At 36.9% G+C, this 19,315-nt stretch overlaps 3 protein-coding genes across 3 annotated transcripts; 2 read left to right on the top strand and 1 right to left on the bottom strand.

Moving 5' to 3' along the window:
* The first annotated feature begins 2,404 nt into the window (after positions 1-2,404).
* On the top strand, positions 2,405-3,961 carry LOC129003301 (ATP-dependent DNA helicase PIF1-like). The gene has a single exon (XM_054431594.1). The coding sequence runs from the start codon at positions 2,405-2,407 to the stop codon at positions 3,959-3,961; it is 1,557 nt and encodes a 518-aa protein (XP_054287569.1).
* A 1,884-nt stretch (positions 3,962-5,845) lies between these two features.
* Positions 5,846-18,441, top strand: LOC129002711 (ubiquitin-like protein 4A). Its single transcript, XM_054430718.1, has 4 exons — positions 5,846-6,112; positions 14,116-14,221; positions 14,813-15,030; positions 17,807-18,441. The coding sequence occupies exons 1-4, from the start codon at positions 6,065-6,067 to the stop codon at positions 17,897-17,899; spliced, it is 465 nt and encodes a 154-aa protein (XP_054286693.1). The 5' UTR covers positions 5,846-6,064; the 3' UTR covers positions 17,900-18,441.
* On the bottom strand, positions 10,950-13,725 carry LOC129002710 (facilitated trehalose transporter Tret1-like). Its single transcript, XM_054430717.1, has 2 exons — positions 13,690-13,725; positions 10,950-12,348 (listed from the first exon to the last, which is right to left on the bottom strand). Exon 2 carries the CDS (start codon positions 12,335-12,337, stop codon positions 11,039-11,041), a length of 1,299 nt encoding a protein of 432 aa, XP_054286692.1. The 5' UTR covers positions 12,338-12,348; positions 13,690-13,725; the 3' UTR covers positions 10,950-11,038.
* Positions 18,442-19,315: the final 874 nt, after the last annotated feature.

Raw genomic sequence — 19,315 nt, 5'->3', positions numbered from 1 at the left:
ATGTTAAGACGATATTCCCCAAAATTTTATCATTTTAAATTAAAGTATACACTTGAATGTACAACATATTAAAAAATCATTCAATTCTAAACATATATATTTAGGTTAATTTTAGCCTAAAGTCTAGCTAACGAATTTGTTCTCAGCGTCCTAATAATGTTCGGACAAACATTTACCTATGTTGTGACGATATTCCCCAAAATTTTATCATTTTAAATTAAAGTATACACTTAAATGTAGCACATATTAAAAAATCATTCAATTCTAAACATATATATTTAGGTTAATTTTAGCTTAAAGTCCAGCTAACGAATTAGCTCTCAGCGTACTAAGAATGTTCGGACGAACATTTATCTATGTTAAGACGATATTCCCCAACATTTTATCATTTTATTATTTTAAATTAAAGTATACACTCAGATGTACAACATATTAAAAAATCATTCAATTCTAAACATATATATTTAGGTTAATTTTAGAAATAAAGTCTAGCTAACGAATTTGTTCTCAGCGTCCTAATAATGTTCGGACAACATTTACCTATGTTGTGACGATATTCCCCAAAATTTTATCATTTTAAATTAAAGTATACACTCAGATATACAACATATTAAAAAATCATTCAATTCTAAACATATATATTTAGGTTAATTTTAGCCTAAAGTCTAGCTAACGAATTTGTTCTCAGCGTCCTAATAATGTTCGGACAAACATTTACCTATGTTGTGACGGTATTCCCCAAAATTTTATCATTTTAAATTAAAGTATACACTTAAATGTAGCACATATTAAAAAATCATTAAAATCTAAACATATATATTTAGGTTAATTTTAGCTTAAAATCCAGCTAACGAATTAGCGCTCAGCGTACTAAGAATGTTCGGACGAACATTTACCTATGTTGTGACGGTATTCCCCAAATTTTTATCATTTTAAATTAAAATATACACTTGGATGTACAACATATTAAAAAATCATTCAATTCTAAACATATATATTTAGGTTAATTTTAGCCTAAAGTCTAGCTAACGAATTTGTTCTCAGCGTACTAAGAATGTTCGGACGAACATTTACCTATGTTTTGATGATATTCCCAAAAAACTTTATCATTTTAAATTAAAGTATACATTTGAATGTACAACATATTAAAAAATCATTAAAATCTAGACATATATATTTAGGTTAATTTTAGCTTAAAGTCCAGCTAACGAATTAGCCCTCAGCGTACTAAGAATGTTCGGACGAACACTTACCTATGTTGTGACGGTATTCCCCAAAATTTTATCATTTTAAATTAAAGTATACACTTGAATGTACAACATATTAAAAATTCATTAAATTCTAGACATATATATTTAGGTTAATTTTAGCCTAAAGTCTAGCTAACGAACTTGTTCTCAGCGTACTAAGAATGTTCGGACGAACATTTACCGATGTTGTGACGGTATTCCCCAAAATTTTATCATTTTAAATTAAAGTATACACTTGAATGTACAACATATTAAAAAATCATTCAATTCTAAACATATATATTTAGGTTAATTTTAGCCTAAAGTCTAGCTAACGAATTTGTTCTCAGCGTCCTAATAATGTTCGGACAAACATTTACCTATGTTGTGACGATATTCCCCAAAATTTTATCATTTTAAATTAAAGTATACACTCAGATGTACAACATATTAAAATATCATTCAATTCTAAACATATATATTTAGGTTAATTTTAGCCTAAAGTCTAGCTAACGAATTTGTTCTCAGCGTCCTAATAATGTTCGGACAAACATTTACCTATGTTGTGACGATATTCCCCAAAATTTTATCATTTTAAATTAAAGTATACACTTAAATGTAGCACATATTAAAAAATCATTCAATTCTAAACATATATATTTAGGTTAATTTTAGCTTAAAGTCTAGCTAACGAATTTGTTCTCAGCGTCCTAATAATGTTCGGACAAACATTTACCTATGTTGTGACGATATTCCCCAAAATTTTATCATTTTAAATTAAAGTATACACTCAGATATACAACATATTAAAAAATCATTCAATTCTAAACATATATATTTAGGTTAATTTTAGCCTAAAGTCTAGCTAACGAATTTGTTCTCAGCGTCCTAATAATGTTCGGACAAACATTTACCTATGTTGTGACGGTATTCCCCAAAATTTTATCATTTTAAATTAAAGTATACACTTAAATGTAGCACATATTAAAAAATCATTAAAATCTAAACATATATATTTAGGTTAATTTTAGCTTAAAATCCAGCTAACGAATTAGCGCTCAGCGTATTTTATCCACGTCCATTTTATCACGGCCCGCCAGCGCGGCGAGAAAGTGTGCAGACTGTTTTGGGTCTCTCCGAGCAGGACTGAACAGTATTACCTGCGTATCCTACTGATGACTGTTGCTTGCCGTGGTTATGCCGACCTCCTGTCCCGCGGTGGGCCGAACTGCCGCACTTTTCAAGAGGTCGCGCGGCATCTTGGCTTGGTGCAAGATGAACAGGAGTACCACTACGCGCTGCGCGAGGCCGCCACTTTCATGACTGGCCCGAGACTTCGTTCTTTCTTTGTGATCCTCTGCAACATGGGAGCTCTCGCAGCTCTCCTGTGGGATGTATTCCGTGATTCCATCTGCGAGGACCACATTGAACGTAATCCTCTCGATGTTGAACTGGCCTACAAGCTAGGTCTCATCGAGATTGATCGTAATCTCCGTCGGCAGGGCTCTTGCGTCGCAGATCACGGCCTCCCCGATGTACACGATGACACGACGGAGTTGGGCAGAGAACTGCTCTTACACGGCGAAAATCAACAGAGAGCGTTTGTGGAGGAGTGGGTGCCAAAGCTCTCTGAAGACCAACACCGTGTATTTGAGTACGTTACCTCCGTTCTCAATGCCCCAGCCAGCGGAACGTCTTCGAAAATCATTTTCCTTGACGGTCCGGGTGGCTACGGAAAGACCACTCTTATTCGTGTCATTCTCGCATACGTGAGAGGTTGTCGTCAGGTTGCACTGGCAGTCGCCAGCTCTGGGATCGCCGCGGGTAACATGCCTGGTGGGACTACAGCTCACAGCATGTTCCGGTTGCCACTCGACTTCGGTGACGGCACCGGCTTTTGGAATATCACCAACGGCTCCCAGCGAGCAGAGCTCATCAGGGCTGCAAGGCTTATTGTCTTCGATGAGGCCCCGATGGCACATCGGTTTGTTTTCGAGGTTCTGGACAGATCCCTGCGAGACCTCATGCGTTCCAATGAGCTATTCGGTGGCAAAATCTTCCTCTGCTGTGGCGACTTCCGCCAGATCGCACCCGTCGTTGTGAACGCTCGAACGCCATCTGACATAGTTTGTGTTTCTCTTCGGGCTTCCCATCTGTGGCAGCATTTCAAAATTTTTGCCCTGACGACAGCTCATCGGACTAGTGGTTCCACAGCCTATTCCGAATTCCTTCTTGAGGTAGGCAACGGGACTGTCAGTTCGACAACTTTCTTGGAGGGACGGAACGAACAAAGTCTAATTCCGCTGCACGGGATTAGACAAGTGACGTCTTTGACTGATTTGGTCGATTCCGTCTTTCCCGCAAACGTCCTACTCGACTCTGATATGTGTTCGCGACGCGCAATCCTCTCGACTCTGATAGTGAACGTCAAGGAGATCAACGACCTCATCTTGAACTCCCTCGACGGTCATCTGTACGAGCTGAGGAGCGCCGACACAGTTGACAGAGAGAACGACGATGGCCTGGATGTCGACGTTCAACTCCTGAATACGGCTACTGGCAAGGGCGTACCAGACCATGTTCTGCGGCTGAAGATCGGCTCTGTTTGCCTCATTATGAGGAACCTCAACATCGCTGAAGGACTCGTCAACGGCACTAAAGTCATCGTAATCGGCATCTCCAACCGCCTGATTACAGTGAGACTTCCCGGACAGACGCAACCTAATTGGTAAATGTAAATCCTCCTAGCGGCATGTAAAGTTCCCTTGCGAACTCGTTACCGATGGATCCGTCGCTTCATGGCCCATTTGATGGGCAATGTTGACCGTATGCCTTGGTGGTACGATGAGGAATATCACTGCGACCAAAGTAGAGGCTTATATGCTCTTACGAAAAGGAGAATCTGTCCTACTTGTTTCGATGTCGATGCCTGTCGTGTACTTTTTTGTACCTACAGTGAATTCGAGGGGTAAGGTACTAGCTCAATATCATTAGTAAATATCATATTGACCCAAAAAATAACATAATCAAAATCTTCATAACATTTAAATCTTTCTTTCAGTGTTAAACGGGCTATTGAACTCAACTGGGACAAGGGCTTGACAAAAGTTCGGAAAATAATAACTCACCTCTACCAGTAAGTTCTTACAATTAATTTAATTGTAATTCATACATTAATTAATATATCCATACCGTACTCCCCCCAATTTAGGTCCGATCTAATCTAGATCATATTTTACTTATCTCTCCGCCGTATTAACTCGGTCTCAGTTAACTTCCGTCCCCATCGTACATCATACCTTCGTCCTTCCAACTTAGTATCTACCTTGGTCGATTCTGTCTTTCCCGCAAACGTCCTACTCGACTCTGATATGTGTTCGCGACGCGCAATCCTCTCGACTCTGATAGTGAACGTCAAGGAGATCAACGACCTCATCTTGAACTCCCTCGACGGTCATCTGTACGAGCTGAGGAGCGCCGACACAGTTGACAGAGAGAACGACGATGGCCTGGATGTCGACGTTCAACTCCTGAATACGGCTACTGGCAAGGGCGTACCAGACAATACGCTGACAATACTACTTTAGTACGCTGAGAACAAATTCGTTAGCTAGACTTTAGGCTAAAATTAACCTAAATATATATGTTTAGAATTGAATGATTTTTTAATATGTTGTACATCCAAGTGTATACTTTAATTTAAAATTATAAAATTTTGGGGAATATCGTCACAACATAGGTAAATGTTTGTCCGAACATTCTTAGTACGCTGAGCGCTAATTCAATAGCTGGACTTTAGGCTAAAATTAACCTAAATATATATGTTTAGAATTGAATGAATTTTTAATATGTTGTACATTCAAGTGTATACTTTAATTTAAAATGATAAAATTTTGGGGAATATCGTCTTAACATAGGTATATGTTCGTCCGAACATTCTTAGTACGCTGAGCGCTAATTCGTTAGCTGGACTTTAAGCTAAAATTAACCTAAATATATATGTTTAGATTTTAATGATTTTTTAATATGTTGTACATTTAAGTGTATACTTTAATTTAAAATGATAAAATTTTGGGGAATATCGTCACAACATAGGTAAATGTTTGTCCGAACTTTCTTAGTACGCTGAGTGCTAATTCGTTAGCTGGACTTCAGGCTGAAATTAACTTAAATATATTATATATGGTTTTTAATAATTCTTTAATATGTATTTAAAACAATAATATTTGGTCGAATATTGTTTCAACATAGTTTCAAGTACGTCCAAACACTCCTTGTATGCTGAGAACATATATATGATAAAATTTATATGTTTCGATTTATTTATACTTTTTGGTGCGTATATGTGCTATATTACAAATACACAGTTATTAGTTTTAGTTCGGAAAACTATTAATTATCCATAGAAGGTAAATTCAAATGCGAGGTCTTTTTTTTGTGCATCGACTGTACTGCTCAAACCTAGGCGTTATCTGATTGGTCGAGAGGGCGAAGAGGGGAAATCGTTGTGGGAGGGGGAAAAATGTAGGGTCGACAGCTGGCGATAGCTGTCTTCACGATCGTAAAGAACAGGAAGCAGTAAAAGAAGAAAGAGAAAGCAAAAGAATATCATAAAATTAGTTTTTTTAGTTTAGGTTCTCTCGGTTGTTGTTTTGTGTATGGTTAATAAGCAGTAATTCAATTCAGTTCTAGTCCTAGCCAGTACAGTGTTTTCTCATTAAAGTGCTACGAAAATAGTTAATTAGTAAATAAATAGTCCTTTACATAAAAAAACTAGCATTAGGTTGAAAATTAAAGTTTCACACCCTGTTTGTACCTATTTAATCATTGCAGACATGAAGATAATTGTAAAAGTTTTACAAGGACAGGAGTATGCTATAGAGGTAGGCCTTAGGCAAGTTAGATAAGCTAAGGGGAAACGTCCGTCCTACTAGAATAAGTAGTTTTCATAGCAAGGTGTTGAAACAAAAATAATCAGTAGGCCTAAATCTACACTTGTAATCATGATAGCCTACACCTCTCTGCCTGGTTTGTGCTCTATCAAAAGATTAAGTTAAGTAAAAGGCCTAACCTACATAATTGGCTGCTAAACACGTTGAGTGCGGCAGGCATTTTAACAGGCGCTCGCCAATGGCGGCAGAGCCCCGGCACGTTACCGTAACAGTGAACACAATTGGCATTCAAATATTTCAATCTTATGGATATCAAAAGAGCAGCGATGATTGTACTATGTTACCCCGAGATTGGATGTAGTTCCCAAAACACCCAAAGGTAGCACTGCCTGGATCAGTAGTCAGTGGCTTTGTAATATGGCTTGAAGAGAGAAAATCCCCAAAAGCATTGTCAGACGGGATTTTACAGGAAATTAGTACCAACCTACACCAAAATAAAGCTCACATTCTAAGCTACAGGCTAGCAATGATTTTAACGTTCCCCAGCAATGGCTAAGCTCATACTGAACTAATGTAGTGGGGGTCGCGCAACTGAATCAATTGATGTCGGCCAGTAGGAGCGCTCGTGGCGCGACTAAGTACATCAATTGATGTAGTCAGCACTGAACGTGAAAAATAGTAGCCCTAGGCCTATTTTTGGGTAATACTGAACTTGACCTACTTATGTTATATTGCATTTTTCTATTAAAATTAGGCTAATTTACTTATTTGAAGGGTAAGTAGGCTTACACTTCTGTATCTGTTATCAAAAACATCCGAATGAAAAATTATTCGATATAGCCCATCGATTATTTCATTCGATATATTGTTTGGTTAGTTAGGTAAGGAACTAACCAAACGATATCTATAAGTATAAAAGAGAATGTTTGTATAAACTTATATATATATATATATATTTGGCGGTGAAACTGAGACACCGCTGAACCGATTGCCACGAAACTTGGTACATACGTGTAGAATTTCATGGAATAGGTTTATACACCATCAATTTTGTGATCCGTCCAATCGGCTCCGCCCCAGTGGCTCTGGAGTTTCCCATGTTAACCTTATGAGAAATGGAATTAATGAATCTTAACAGCTGTTTCAATGAAACAAGTTGGTTCTGTTCTATGATGTTCAATAGCATTAAAGTTACAAGGATTACCAACAGGGTGCAGCACTATTATTTCTTTTACATTTATGACAACAGCTAATTTGCAACCAAAAGGTGAGTGAGCATAGCGAACAAACTTCAACCTGGAGGCGAGTTAGCGTAGTGAACGAGCTAACCTGAAGGCAAGTGAGTGTAGCGAACGAGCTAACCTGAAGGCAAGTGAGCGTAGCGAACGAGCTAACCTGAAGGCAAGTGAGCGTAGCGAACGAGCTAACCTGAAGGCAAGTGAGCGCAGCAAACGAGCTCCAACTTAAAGGTGAGTGAGCGTAGCGAACGAGCTCCAACCTAAAGGTGAGTGAGCGTAGCGAACGAGCTCCAACCTAAAGGTGAGTGAGCTTAGCGAACGAACTTCAACCAGGACGTGATTGAGCCATGCGAACGAGATCATCTTGAAAATTAAGAAGTTAAACGGGGCAAAGCCCACGGGTTAAAGCTAGTATCGAATGAAATAATCGATATACTTAGGCTACGGATCGATATTTTCATTCGGTTGTTTTTGACAACAGATACGGAAGTGGACCCTATTTTAAGCACTTTTTACCATTGGCACTTTTGGGGGATCCAACTATTCCACCCTGAAAATCGTGTTTGAACATCATGGAAATCAATGATTTTTGGGGCTTGAAAATTTTCATTTTTTACTTTATCCCTAAGTTAGGCCTAAGGTAGGCTACTTATTTAACTTAGTCCATTTTAAATACTTTTTCCTTCGGACACTTTTACGGTACAGTAGGAGTAAAATGCCGTTTTTACCCAGAAAACCAGGTTTGAAACGTCGTAAAAAATAGCAAAGTGCCGGGTTAACCAAACTAACTTAATAAATATAATCCAACCTAAACTTAATCTAACTTAACCTAACCCAACCCAACCCATGCTTAGGTTAGCAAAGTGCCGAAAATGACCTATTTTGGGTAAACCAGGTTAGGTTAGGTTAGTATCAAGTTATTGACACATTGGTACCTATTTATTTAGTATAGGTGCCTCAAACAAATTTTTAATTTTGATATCATACATTATAGTTTTTTACCTCCTGAATCCAAATAACTTATACTTAAATTTTACTTCAATTCAGGACAGTAGCCTTTTGAAGCTAAAATTTTAACTTACTATATAGTAGGCTGGCTATGATCATAGACTAAGCAACACAAGTAGACTCTTCTTCCCATATAGTAAATTTTTACTATATATATACTTTATATATATTATTGCCTCAAAATTATAGACCAATATCTATTGTTCCAATCTTCTCAAAAATCATTGAATCGGTGGTTTATGAACAATTAAATGGGCACTTTGTAAACAATATTATATTGACAGATTCGCAATTTGGATTCCGGGAAGGAAAGTCAACTGCTTCGGCAGTTCTAAAAGTAATTAATAAAACAATAAATGCTTTTGAAGACAAAGAAATTGACAGCACATTGAAGCACTTTTGATTGTGTTCCTCATAACATTTTGCTTAGTAAACTCAAATTTTATGGCATTGAAGATGCACAGTTAGGTTTCGTTCATTCGTACTTAAGTAATAGAAAGCAGTATGTTTCAGTTGGTGGGATGCAATCTGGCTTAAGAGACGTGGTCTCTGGTGTTCCACAGGGCTCGGTCCTTGGACCATTTCTATTTATAATATGTATCAATGATTTACCACGAAATGTTGGGATTGACTCTGTAATATATGCAGACGATACCACCCTAATCGCCACTCATAAAGACATTCATACTCTAAATACAATGACCAATGAAGCCATAAACCTAGCTTCTGTTTGGTTTTCAGCGAATAAGCTTAAATGTAATTAGGATAAAACGCAAAATATTTTAATTGGCCCCTCCAATGAAATTGTAAAACACTCAGTCAAATTGCTGGGTTTTTGTATAGATTCTAAATTAAATTGGAAAGAACAAATAGAAAACATCTGTAAAAAGATTTCCCGCGTTAATTGCCTAATCTGGAAACTCAAAGATTTTGTTACTTTTGATTATTTAAGAACGGCATACTTTGCTTTTATTCAGTCACATATTTCCTATGGACTAATGCTGTGGGGGCATTCGTCTTGTTCAGATGAAATTCTTATTTTACAGAAAAAAGTCATTCGGACCATTTTTGGAGCGGGTCCTGTGGATCACTGCAGACCTCTTTTCATCAGGCTTAGAATTATGACAATAATTAATTTATACATTTATCAAATTAATTATGCAGTATACAAAAATTAACCTACATGAATTTAACATAAGACAAGATGTTCATTCTCATAATACAAGGAATAAACTACAGTTAGACATAACAGCTCATAGACTTTAAAAAAGTAGCAATAGTCATAGACTAAACTGCATTAATTTTTTAAATAAATTTCCTGATTCGGCCAGAACTGTATCCTTCAAGATATTCAAATCTAAATTATGTGAATGGTTGATAAGTAATCCTTTCTATGGCATCCATGAATTTCTAAAAACAAAAGTTGATATTGAATTTTGATGTATATCTACATGATCCATATTCTCTAGATATGTTGTATTTTAATTAACTAAGTATTTTGTAAAACTTTGTATTTTATTTGTTAATTTGGAATATTTTGTATGTGTTTTGACTATGTCTATTCCTTTGTACAAAGAAAGGTCAATGGCAATAAAACTTGATTCTCTTGACTCAATGCTTCCTAAGAATTGCAAAACTTCAGTACGGCATTGTCTAAAAAGGTTACGGAAACACAGATTTCAAGATAGCCTTTCATTTAACTTAATATATATGGTGAGATATTTTTAGTAAAACAAATGTATTAACAGTATTCCCTATTCAGCTCCATTGATCAAATCTGTCTTTAATCTGACATACTTAGTCTAATAATGTTTGTATTAGAGGAATGTAGCAAACCTAACTTTGTTGCTAAAAAAACGCTGTTTAAATAATGGTTCCAGGCAAGAAAAGTCAGTTAAAAGATAATCAACGCTTTTGAAATTTGTGCAAAAAGTTCCATAATCTCAAAAATATTATAGACTTCTGAGTAACAAGTCTGTTCTCTATTCTAGTCTTTATAAAAATAACAAGATTGTAACCTATCAGCAAAATAAATTAAAACTAAACCTAAGTTGTAGGGTCTCTCCATTACAAGTGATCCAACAGGGTTTGCTTGACCATTTTAAAAATAAATTATACATTTTTACCTATATATATATACCTTATTAATTCCGAGTTCAAAAGTGATTTTAATATTTTTTGTTACTTCTACAACGGGCATTTTTGTTTTGCGAAACACATTAATTTTTGAATGCAAGGCTTTTTGTTAACTTGCATAACTCTGTACCGTTACCATGAACTTTAGAGTGATAAAACAAAAAGCATTTTAATCTGGAAGAAACAGCCTAATTATTGTTCAGTAAATATTTAATCTCTCGTCTTCAAACCCATCCAACATTTCGTAAGGAAACGGAACTCGGTAACCATGAACTCAAGATGAAACAAAAAGCATTTTAGTCTGGAAGACACAGTATAAATATTATGTTCAGTATATATTTAATGAAATATCTATCAAAAACAGACTTCAACCCATCCAAAATTTCATAATAAAACGGAATATTTCAATTTTTTAACACCCCTAGTACTAGGTAGCTTAGATTAAGTTACAGGTGTAGGTAATTATTAAGAAATATCTAGCTTTTTTTCTTGCAAATTTTTTTGTGTTTGAGATTTTAGATCAAAACTGGAACTTCTACATGCTAAGTTCTAATCTAATCTGAGCAAAGGATTTTCCTTTTGTTTCTGGTGCTACAATGTAAAAGTAAATGCATCCAACAAATAATACCGATGCAAATGTGTAAAAGTTTGCATACACACCAATATAGTCTATAATAGGTTGATAGACTACCAGACTGATAAAGCAAAATATAGTGATATTAATGGTAGCAATGCTGGAGGCTATACCTCTGGTGTTTGAAGGGAACAGTTCTGATGTGTAAGTAGAGGATACAACATACATACCAGCACTACAGAATAATGCATAAGTTAAGATCAATATTGGTGACATCCAGCTGAGCTGAGAAACATTTATAGTTGAGTTAAAAAGTAGAAAATAATAAGTCCCTAAACAGATCTGACATATAAGGCATCCGATGCAAGATGTGATCAGCAGAAATCTTCGCCCTAAAGTGTCTGAAGTAAACGACCCAATCAGACTTCCTCCAAGCATGACCAATCCAAATGCTATTGTGATTAGGTCGGATGAAACTGTGAGGTTCGGGGTTTGGTTGAAAATTTCAGTTGTAAAAATCAAAAATGCAGTCAACCCACTCAGAGTTCTTACAGCCAAAAGGGCGTTAAGCAAAATCAGTGCTTTTCGATCCACACCGGATGCAAAAACATCACGAAAACTTGCTTTGCGTTTATTTTCTTCTACACTTTTCTTTATTTCTTCCATTTCTGCTTTAAGTTCCTCCAGGGTCGATGTTCTGAACCACTTGAGCGATTCATAAGCTTTTTCTTCTTCGTTGGCCATGATGTAATAATAAGGACTTTCTGGCTGCCAGTAGAGGAGGAAGACAGGAATGTTAAGCGCTAGGGAAAACCAGGTGTAGTTTTGAAAACTGAGATAAGGTCCGATGGAGTAAGATACAAGAAAGCCCATCCACCAAGAGTTTGAAAACAAGCTGGTAATCGCTCCTCGTGTGGTGTTACCAGCGATCTCTCCCAGATATATGGGAGACGCTGTATAAGCTACTCCCATGGCTATCCCGTGAATAGTCCGAGCCACACCGAGCATCACGGGGGAAGGGAAGTAGAGAATGAGAAACCAACCTAGGATGTACATGGGAGCACTAGACAGGATAACAGGCTTGCGTCCGATGTAGTCACAGAGAATCCCAGCTGGCAGTGGACTGATGAGATCTCCGAGTTCTATGATGGGTATGACCCAAGCTACCTCAGCTGTGGTCATGGGTATTTCACTGTCTGGTCCCATCAAGTGTGAAAGGATCGGGTTGATCCAACCGTAGCAGGAGCCCGAGGCAAGCATGCTTAGACAAGCTGAAAACAAACAAATAAAGAATAAAGTTAAATATAGATAACATGTTTCACATCTTGTGTTGTCTCGTGTGTGATACATCTAGTGATTGTACTGTCATAATTTTGAGTTTATTCAACTGGAAACTTTTCAAATTAGGCTATCTTACCTCTGTGTTGTCCAAATCACCATCAACAGCTGAATACTGACTAGTTTTGGTGCAAGCGTTAAAGTAATTGTTAAATTGTTAATTGTTAAAGTATGCAATTCATAAAAAAAAACAAATACATCAAACACTACAAAAACAAATACATCAAACACTACATCAAACACTACACAAAACACCAGCAAAAAAAAAAGGTAGTACTATACAGTAGAGTCCCTCTTTATTACATAGGTGTGCTGCCTGACCACCTTTTAACCAGTCATAGGTTTAACCAAATTTCATTCGGCTGAAGTGACATCTCTTTAAACCGTACAATAATCATCAGCAAAAAAATTAAATTTTAAATTTAAAATATTTTACTTAAATTTTAAAAATTTAAGTAAAATATTTGGGATATGCATTAGATGTTCCTAATTGAACGAGTTTAGGGTACATCAGTTAAAAACCATTATTTGGACTGGCCTTGGTCCTGAGGAGTCTGGATAAGAGGGGTCAATGAACCATCAAAATATATTATAAGAAGCACAATCTCCTAAAATAGATGGCATCAGCAAATGGCTATGAAAGCGGCATGATAGGATACAATTAACCCTAGCTAGTACTGAAAAATGTTTAACAAAAGTATGCTTTTGCCTACATCTTGTCAACAACAACCACTCAATCGGGGCCTGGGAATATTACACTAGGCCTATACTAAAAATAGCTTATGGAGAATTCCCTAAAATAGAGAAAAAAGGATGGAAAATGAATCAAGAGCAAAGGAATTATGTCCTCATCGAACAAATAGGCCTACATTTCAAAACCAACTTCCTCTAACACTTATATCGCGTCAAGAACAGCTGACCGTCACAACAGAAGGGGAAGCAGATTTTTACTCTATTATATGTCCAGTATACTGCCCATTGGGACCTATTAGTTATGATAGAGCTATCGTGGTATCCATATTTTATTTATTCATCTATTTTGATAAGGAGATGAATAACACTTACAGTACTAATTGGACGAAGTAACAAGTCTTAAAACGATTACATAACAACATGCATATTACTGTATACTTTTCAATTGATTAAACTGTGTGTTGTTGTGTATTATTAACATACATCCCAATGAAAAAATAATAAACCCCGAGATTTAATGAGATTATATTTGACTTGATGTATCGTACAAGACGTGACCCTAGCTTATGTAATGGAATTACCTGCGAGTGCTGCTATGTACTGGTTGACCAATCCCATGGTTGACAATGTGTCAAGTGTTGGGAACAAGATTTGACCTCCTCAACTGGAGTCAATTGATCTGCTGTGTCCATGGTGGACCTAAACCAATTAACTTTATTCCAAGAAACTGTGATTGATTGTTTAGCAGATTTATCAACATATCGTAAAACCTCTTAACTAGAGTTTGATTAGGTAAATGTTCTGGTTTAAAAGTGAAGTTTTGATCAATTGTGCTGGCAAACTTCTGTAGCTTTTAAACGGTTCTAAATGTTTTATAGATTGGTTATAAATTAAACCACTACAGTCATGTATGTCTATTCTCTTTAATCCAGACAACTTTAAACTCCAATTAGTCATATTCTTTAGTGATGATGCAGACCTATAGATGATACTGTACAATGTTGCAGGTGACTGGCCAGACAAGGGTGTCAGAGGTGAAGGAACAACTGGACAAGTTGCTGGGAGTGCCTGTACTGCAGCAGAAGTTGTTGTTCACGGGTCGACCCCTCACAGGTGAGAGGGAAAATCTGACACAGTTCAGCCTCGCAAACTTGCAGAAGCTATTGAAAAATGTAACAAATGCTTATAGAACAGCAGTCCAAATCAATATGTTTTGTGGATGCACCGTAAATTGAACAGGTCTCTCCCGTACTGAAGTCTGAGACACTAACAACTTTGTCAGCAAACCACCCAAGTTCACAATGTGTGGAAGAAAGTAGCCCTACACTAGTTATTTTCATTCATGTATCTATATGGTGCTGACTGACAGACTGACTGGCTATTGCTTGAGTTGTGAGATACTACGTGTCTTCCTGTCAGCGGCCAAGGCAATGTACTGTATAACTATTGGAGCTACCCAGTTCATTAGTTACCACCAGAGTTGCACCAAGGGTATAAATATCACCAATGCAAATTATTGTTATATAACCATTAATCAGATAAGATTATGCTAATATAAGATTTAAAACATTGTCAAACTGATGATTTACTTCCACTCTCTTTAAAAGTCAATCTAACTCATTATTTTGCATTAAAATATAAGAAATAGTTCCCTAGTTTGGGTTTTCATCTACATTGATTTTTTAACCATAACTTTATTTCTAGATGAAAAGTTGCTTAGTGACTACCCAACGATTAAAGATGGCACTAAGTTGAACCTCATCGTAAAACAAGAGAAACAAGAGACCAGTTCAAAGAAGCTGCCGGAAAAACCAAGTAGTGGAGAACAGGACCTGACAGTCCTAAAGGATGCTGCATACAAGTTTTTGAGAGACTTCTACTCCGAGGCAGAGACTAAGAGAATCGTCGATGAGTTTGGAAAGGTAGATATGATTTTTATGATAGTAGCAGGTAATGTTAAGATGGAATTGTCAGGAAATAATTTAATGTGCCTTAAGTAGCAGAAAGAAATTAAGTCCATTTGAAAATCATGAGAGTTGTCTGTAGATTAAAATAGACCGGCTGCGGTTGTTTTTCAGGATCATTTTGAGGGAGACCAAAGTTACGGAAATGGTGCTCATGGATCAAGTTGTGACTAAACTTTGCCAGACTGATAAGGGATGTCTCTTAGACTAATAAGGACAACAGTGAACACTGATAGTCTTACGTTGATCAGCAAGAAGTTTTCTCAACTTCAATCACTGCCAGGATAGAAATTAAAGAATACCTTCTGACAGATCTATGTACAAATCTGTACAAACTTCTGCAAATTATCTAGGTCACAGTTCCAATTTTTATGTCCTAAAACCTTTCTGTCAACTCATCCTTTATCTGATAATTTTAATAGGGCCACCCTTCCCACAGAAACGTAATCACAGATCGTCGTACTGTACCTACTTAAATGGAGCTTTGTTTTTTCTTCATATCGTTTCTGCTACTAAAACGCAGACTAATCATTGCAGATGGATAGAAACCAGCTGGAACAGTAGTGCAAGAAGCAAAGACATAATGCTGGTGTCAGATTTGAGCTATCTCGCTTGTTTGGGACTAAAGCTCAGAGCAGACCTTGGAAAACTTTTTTTTATTCCAACAAAAAAGGTTTAGAGTAAATCACATCTATGTTTGGCTGACTCAATTTCAAGTAACCATTTGAGCTTGAGATTATTCATTATGTTAATTGTGCTTGTTTTGGCTGCAGTCAAACAAATGTATACTAATGTTGTTTTGTAACATTTTACCACTGAGTCATGCCAATTTTTATAGCTTAGTGTGAGGTTAGATTATGTAACATGATCTTGTTTCATCAGCATCTCCTAGCATTAGTTTTTTTTTTTTTTTTTTCGTAAGTAGTACTAAGTTTGTTTGGGATGTAGGCTATTTCTGGTTCGTTCATTTGGGTATTTTTCCCCACCTATGTTTAACTACTTCTGGCATTATTCGACAACCAGGAAACCTTTGGCGACTGAACAGTGCTGCTACCTTCGTACTTGCCAACAAGTAGCAGGCAGTATTAATTAGCAAATAGGTAATAGGGGCAGTTATTAATTAAATGCTTTCTAGCAACAAATTGTTTCATCATAGCATCATTTATTCCATATGTGTCTTGTTGTTTAGTCAGCTTGGCAGTAGACTCCCTCTTGTTATCTGTTCAATTTGAACTGTTGCTGGGTATAAATTTGAAATTTATAGGCCTACTTGTTACGCAACATATTCTTCCATCACCCAACTTAATCCCAACCAGGGGTATGTTTTTCTTATTTAAGTCAATGATGGTTTGACATGTTTTTTATTTTGCCCAAAATGATCCCAGAGAGTTTGAACACTAGTATTTTGCTTCGTTATTTACTTCAGTTAGTTATGGACTGTCAGAATCAGAAGTTAAATCAGTTTATTCAATTCTTAAACACTTTCACTGCAGTTGAATAATAATAGCCAATGCACTAAGTGCAAGAAAATGTTTGGATTCCATTCTAAGCAACAAAGGAGCCACTGTATGAAATGTACTGTGTTTCAAGGTTCAGGGCTGATTTACCGAATAGGCACGGTAGGCACGTGCCTAGGGCGCGAGGCAATTGGCTTTTTTGGGGGGGGGGCGCCAACAATTTGGCAAATAAAAAAAATCGGTGGTTGTATTTGCATGCGATCACGGTAAACTTCTGATAATCCCTCGCGGCCGTGTAGACATCGTAATAGTCTCCCGCGTTTGCGGCAAGATTCTTACTATTTTCCGCGGTCGGGTCGTTTAGACATAATTATCGTCTTCCATGATCGAGGCAATACATAAGCATATCCCGCGGTCGTGAGGACATTATCCTCGTCTTGCGCGATCGCGATCAAATTATGACCACCCTTCGCGGCTGTGAAGACATCATTATATCGTCCCCTGCGGTCTTGTGGACAAAGTAATCGCCTCCCGCGATTGTGGCAAAATGGTAATTATCTCCCTCGGTCTTGTGGAATCATCATCCTCTTCCGCAAATTAGGCAAAGTTCTGACCTTTTCCCGCGACCGTTTGGCCATTATCATCGTTTTCCGTGATCGCGGCAATATCTGATCATCCCTCACGGCCATGTATAAATCATTATTGTATCTCCCGCGGTCCTGTAGACATCGTAACAGTCTCCCGTGGTCGTGAATACATGGAAATCATCTCCTGCGATTGCGGCAAAATGTTAATCATGTCCCGCAGTTGTGTGGAGATCATCATCGTCTTCCGCAATCGCGGCAAAATTCTTGTGTTTCCCGCGGTCGTGTGGACATTATCATTGTCTTCCGTGATCGTGGTAATATTCTGATCATCCCTCGCGGCCTTGTGTAGACATATTATCGTCTCCCGCTGTCACGGAAACATCACTGATGTTGTCATGCGCGATCACGGTAAATTGAAAACTCTAGGTAGAAATACAAAATTCAGACATAATTCCCGGTTCAAAAAACTCCCGCATGATTCCCGGATTTCCCGGTTGGTGGACACCCTGTTATATATATTGCAAAGGGGCGCTACTGTTAGTTGTGCCTAGGGCGCTGACAGGGTCAAAAACGGGCCTGTCAAGGTTTCCTGTGTAAAATCTTCAGTAGTGTCAGGCCAGCAACCTTTATTTTTAAGGCCACGACTTTAAAATTATCGTGTTGAACCTACTAACCTTGATTTTTTTTTAGGAGTTCTTGCGGTCAGTATCTACCTTAAGTCTAGATGACTATGAGAGGATAGCCACTTCATGTCTTGAGGAGGAAAACCAACGAGCTTCATGAGAAATTAGATGATAATATTTGACTAAAGTTGTAGGATTAAGTCATCCTATGTATCTTTACTTACCAGTTGTTATTTATTTATTATTTATGATTTTTGTTTCTTAGTTTTTAGTCGAAGGAACACATGGAAAATAACTGTTCCTTTGCCTAAATCTATGTTTCCTGTAGGCAGGCAGATTAACTTGTTTCATTTCATAGTTTACAGATTATGACGGTTTATAAGCTATACTTGAAATTCACAATCAGAAATACAAATAACCACTAATACTTGTTTGAAGTTGTGTTAACAGAAAAAAAGATTAATTATAAGAGTTCATTCACATCAACGCTATTTTATTTAACTAGTTTCCCTAAGCTGCACATTTGTACTAATTACCTAGCTTAGTGTAAATTGTAAATTGTATCATTGTTTATTAATAAAACTATAAAAAATTGTATTCAAATTTCATTTAAATTTTAGGTAGAATCAGTATACATAAACTACTTTTTGTCTGTAAAAACAAAAAAATCCTTCACAATTTTTGTAGTATAAATGTTTACATACAGTTTGAATAAAATTTGTATTGACCTATAATTTTACCTTGGCTTTTATTAAATCCTTTATATATAAAAAAAATCATTTAATCATTTTGTTCTAAGTTGATGACTTAACAGCTTTACATGGAATCATCATTGGCTCGAGCCAATACCCATATGTTGATAGATGCCCATGACCACCCCCTGACTGAGCTAGTGGGAAAAAATAAATCAATAAGAAACATTAAAGCTCTCAATACTGAATAGAAGCATCCAAATTGCCTGTATTTGGTCCATAGAGATAATAAATGCATAAGGGTAGCCTATGTTTAATCCATTGGCATTGGGAAATCTAAAAATCGCAAAGGACAAACATTTTGACATGTTTCCTAGTGTTGTTGGATTACCTAATATAAGCGACGTAGGAAGTGGTGAAGGAAGTAGTCAAGGCGAGTTGTTCGGAGTGTGGGATCTGTTTATGAGGATTAGATTAAGGTATCTACAAACCTAAAATGCTACGGAAAGGGAGGGAAACAGGTCTGTGACATAGGAAGTGGTGAAGGAAGTAGTAAAGGCGAGTTGTTCAGAGTGTGGGATCTGTTTATGACGATTAGATTTAGGTATCTACAATCTTAAAATGCTATGGGAAGAGAGGGAAACAGGTCCACGATGTAGGGTGTGGTGAAGGAAGTAGTAAAGTTGAGCAGTGTTGAGTTTGGGAATGGATTAATGTATCTGCAATGCTAAAATTCTACGGGAAGAGACTGTAGACTGTATGTTAAAATGATTACGAAGCACGAATCGATACATATTTTCGATACATGCAATCGTTTACAATCAAAATTTACAACTGAGTTGACAACAGCTGATTTTAACTACATAGAGGCTAAAAACGATTTT

This window comes from Macrosteles quadrilineatus, unplaced genomic scaffold (genome assembly GCF_028750875.1).
Source record: "Macrosteles quadrilineatus isolate MER2022 unplaced genomic scaffold, UCM_ALF_1.0 Scaffold_9__3_contigs__length_116548681, whole genome shotgun sequence".
Taxonomy (NCBI): Eukaryota; Metazoa; Arthropoda; class Insecta; order Hemiptera; family Cicadellidae; genus Macrosteles; species Macrosteles quadrilineatus.
Note: the sequence above shows the minus strand (reverse complement) of the source record. Positions and strands in the feature narration are given on the sequence as shown.

What these genes read in the sequence shown, in the direction of transcription:
- LOC129003301 (XM_054431594.1), top strand. Translation starts at nt 2,405, where the DNA reads ATGACTGTTGCTTGCCGTGGTTATGCCGACCTCCTGTCCCGCGGTGGG.
- LOC129002711 (XM_054430718.1), top strand. Translation starts at nt 6,065, where the DNA reads ATGAAGATAATTGTAAAAGTTTTACAAGGACAGGAGTATGCTATAGAG. An exon ending in GACAGGAGTATGCTATAGAG is followed by an intron (nt 6,113 to 14,115) that starts GTAGGCCTTAGG and finishes ACAATGTTGCAG; the next exon opens with GTGACTGGCCAGACAAGGGT. An exon ending in TCGTCGATGAGTTTGGAAAG is followed by an intron (nt 15,031 to 17,806) that starts GTAGATATGATT and finishes ATTTTTTTTTAG; the next exon opens with GAGTTCTTGCGGTCAGTATC.
- LOC129002710 (XM_054430717.1), bottom strand. Translation starts at nt 12,337, where the DNA reads ATGCTTGCCTCGGGCTCCTGCTACGGTTGGATCAACCCGATCCTTTCA.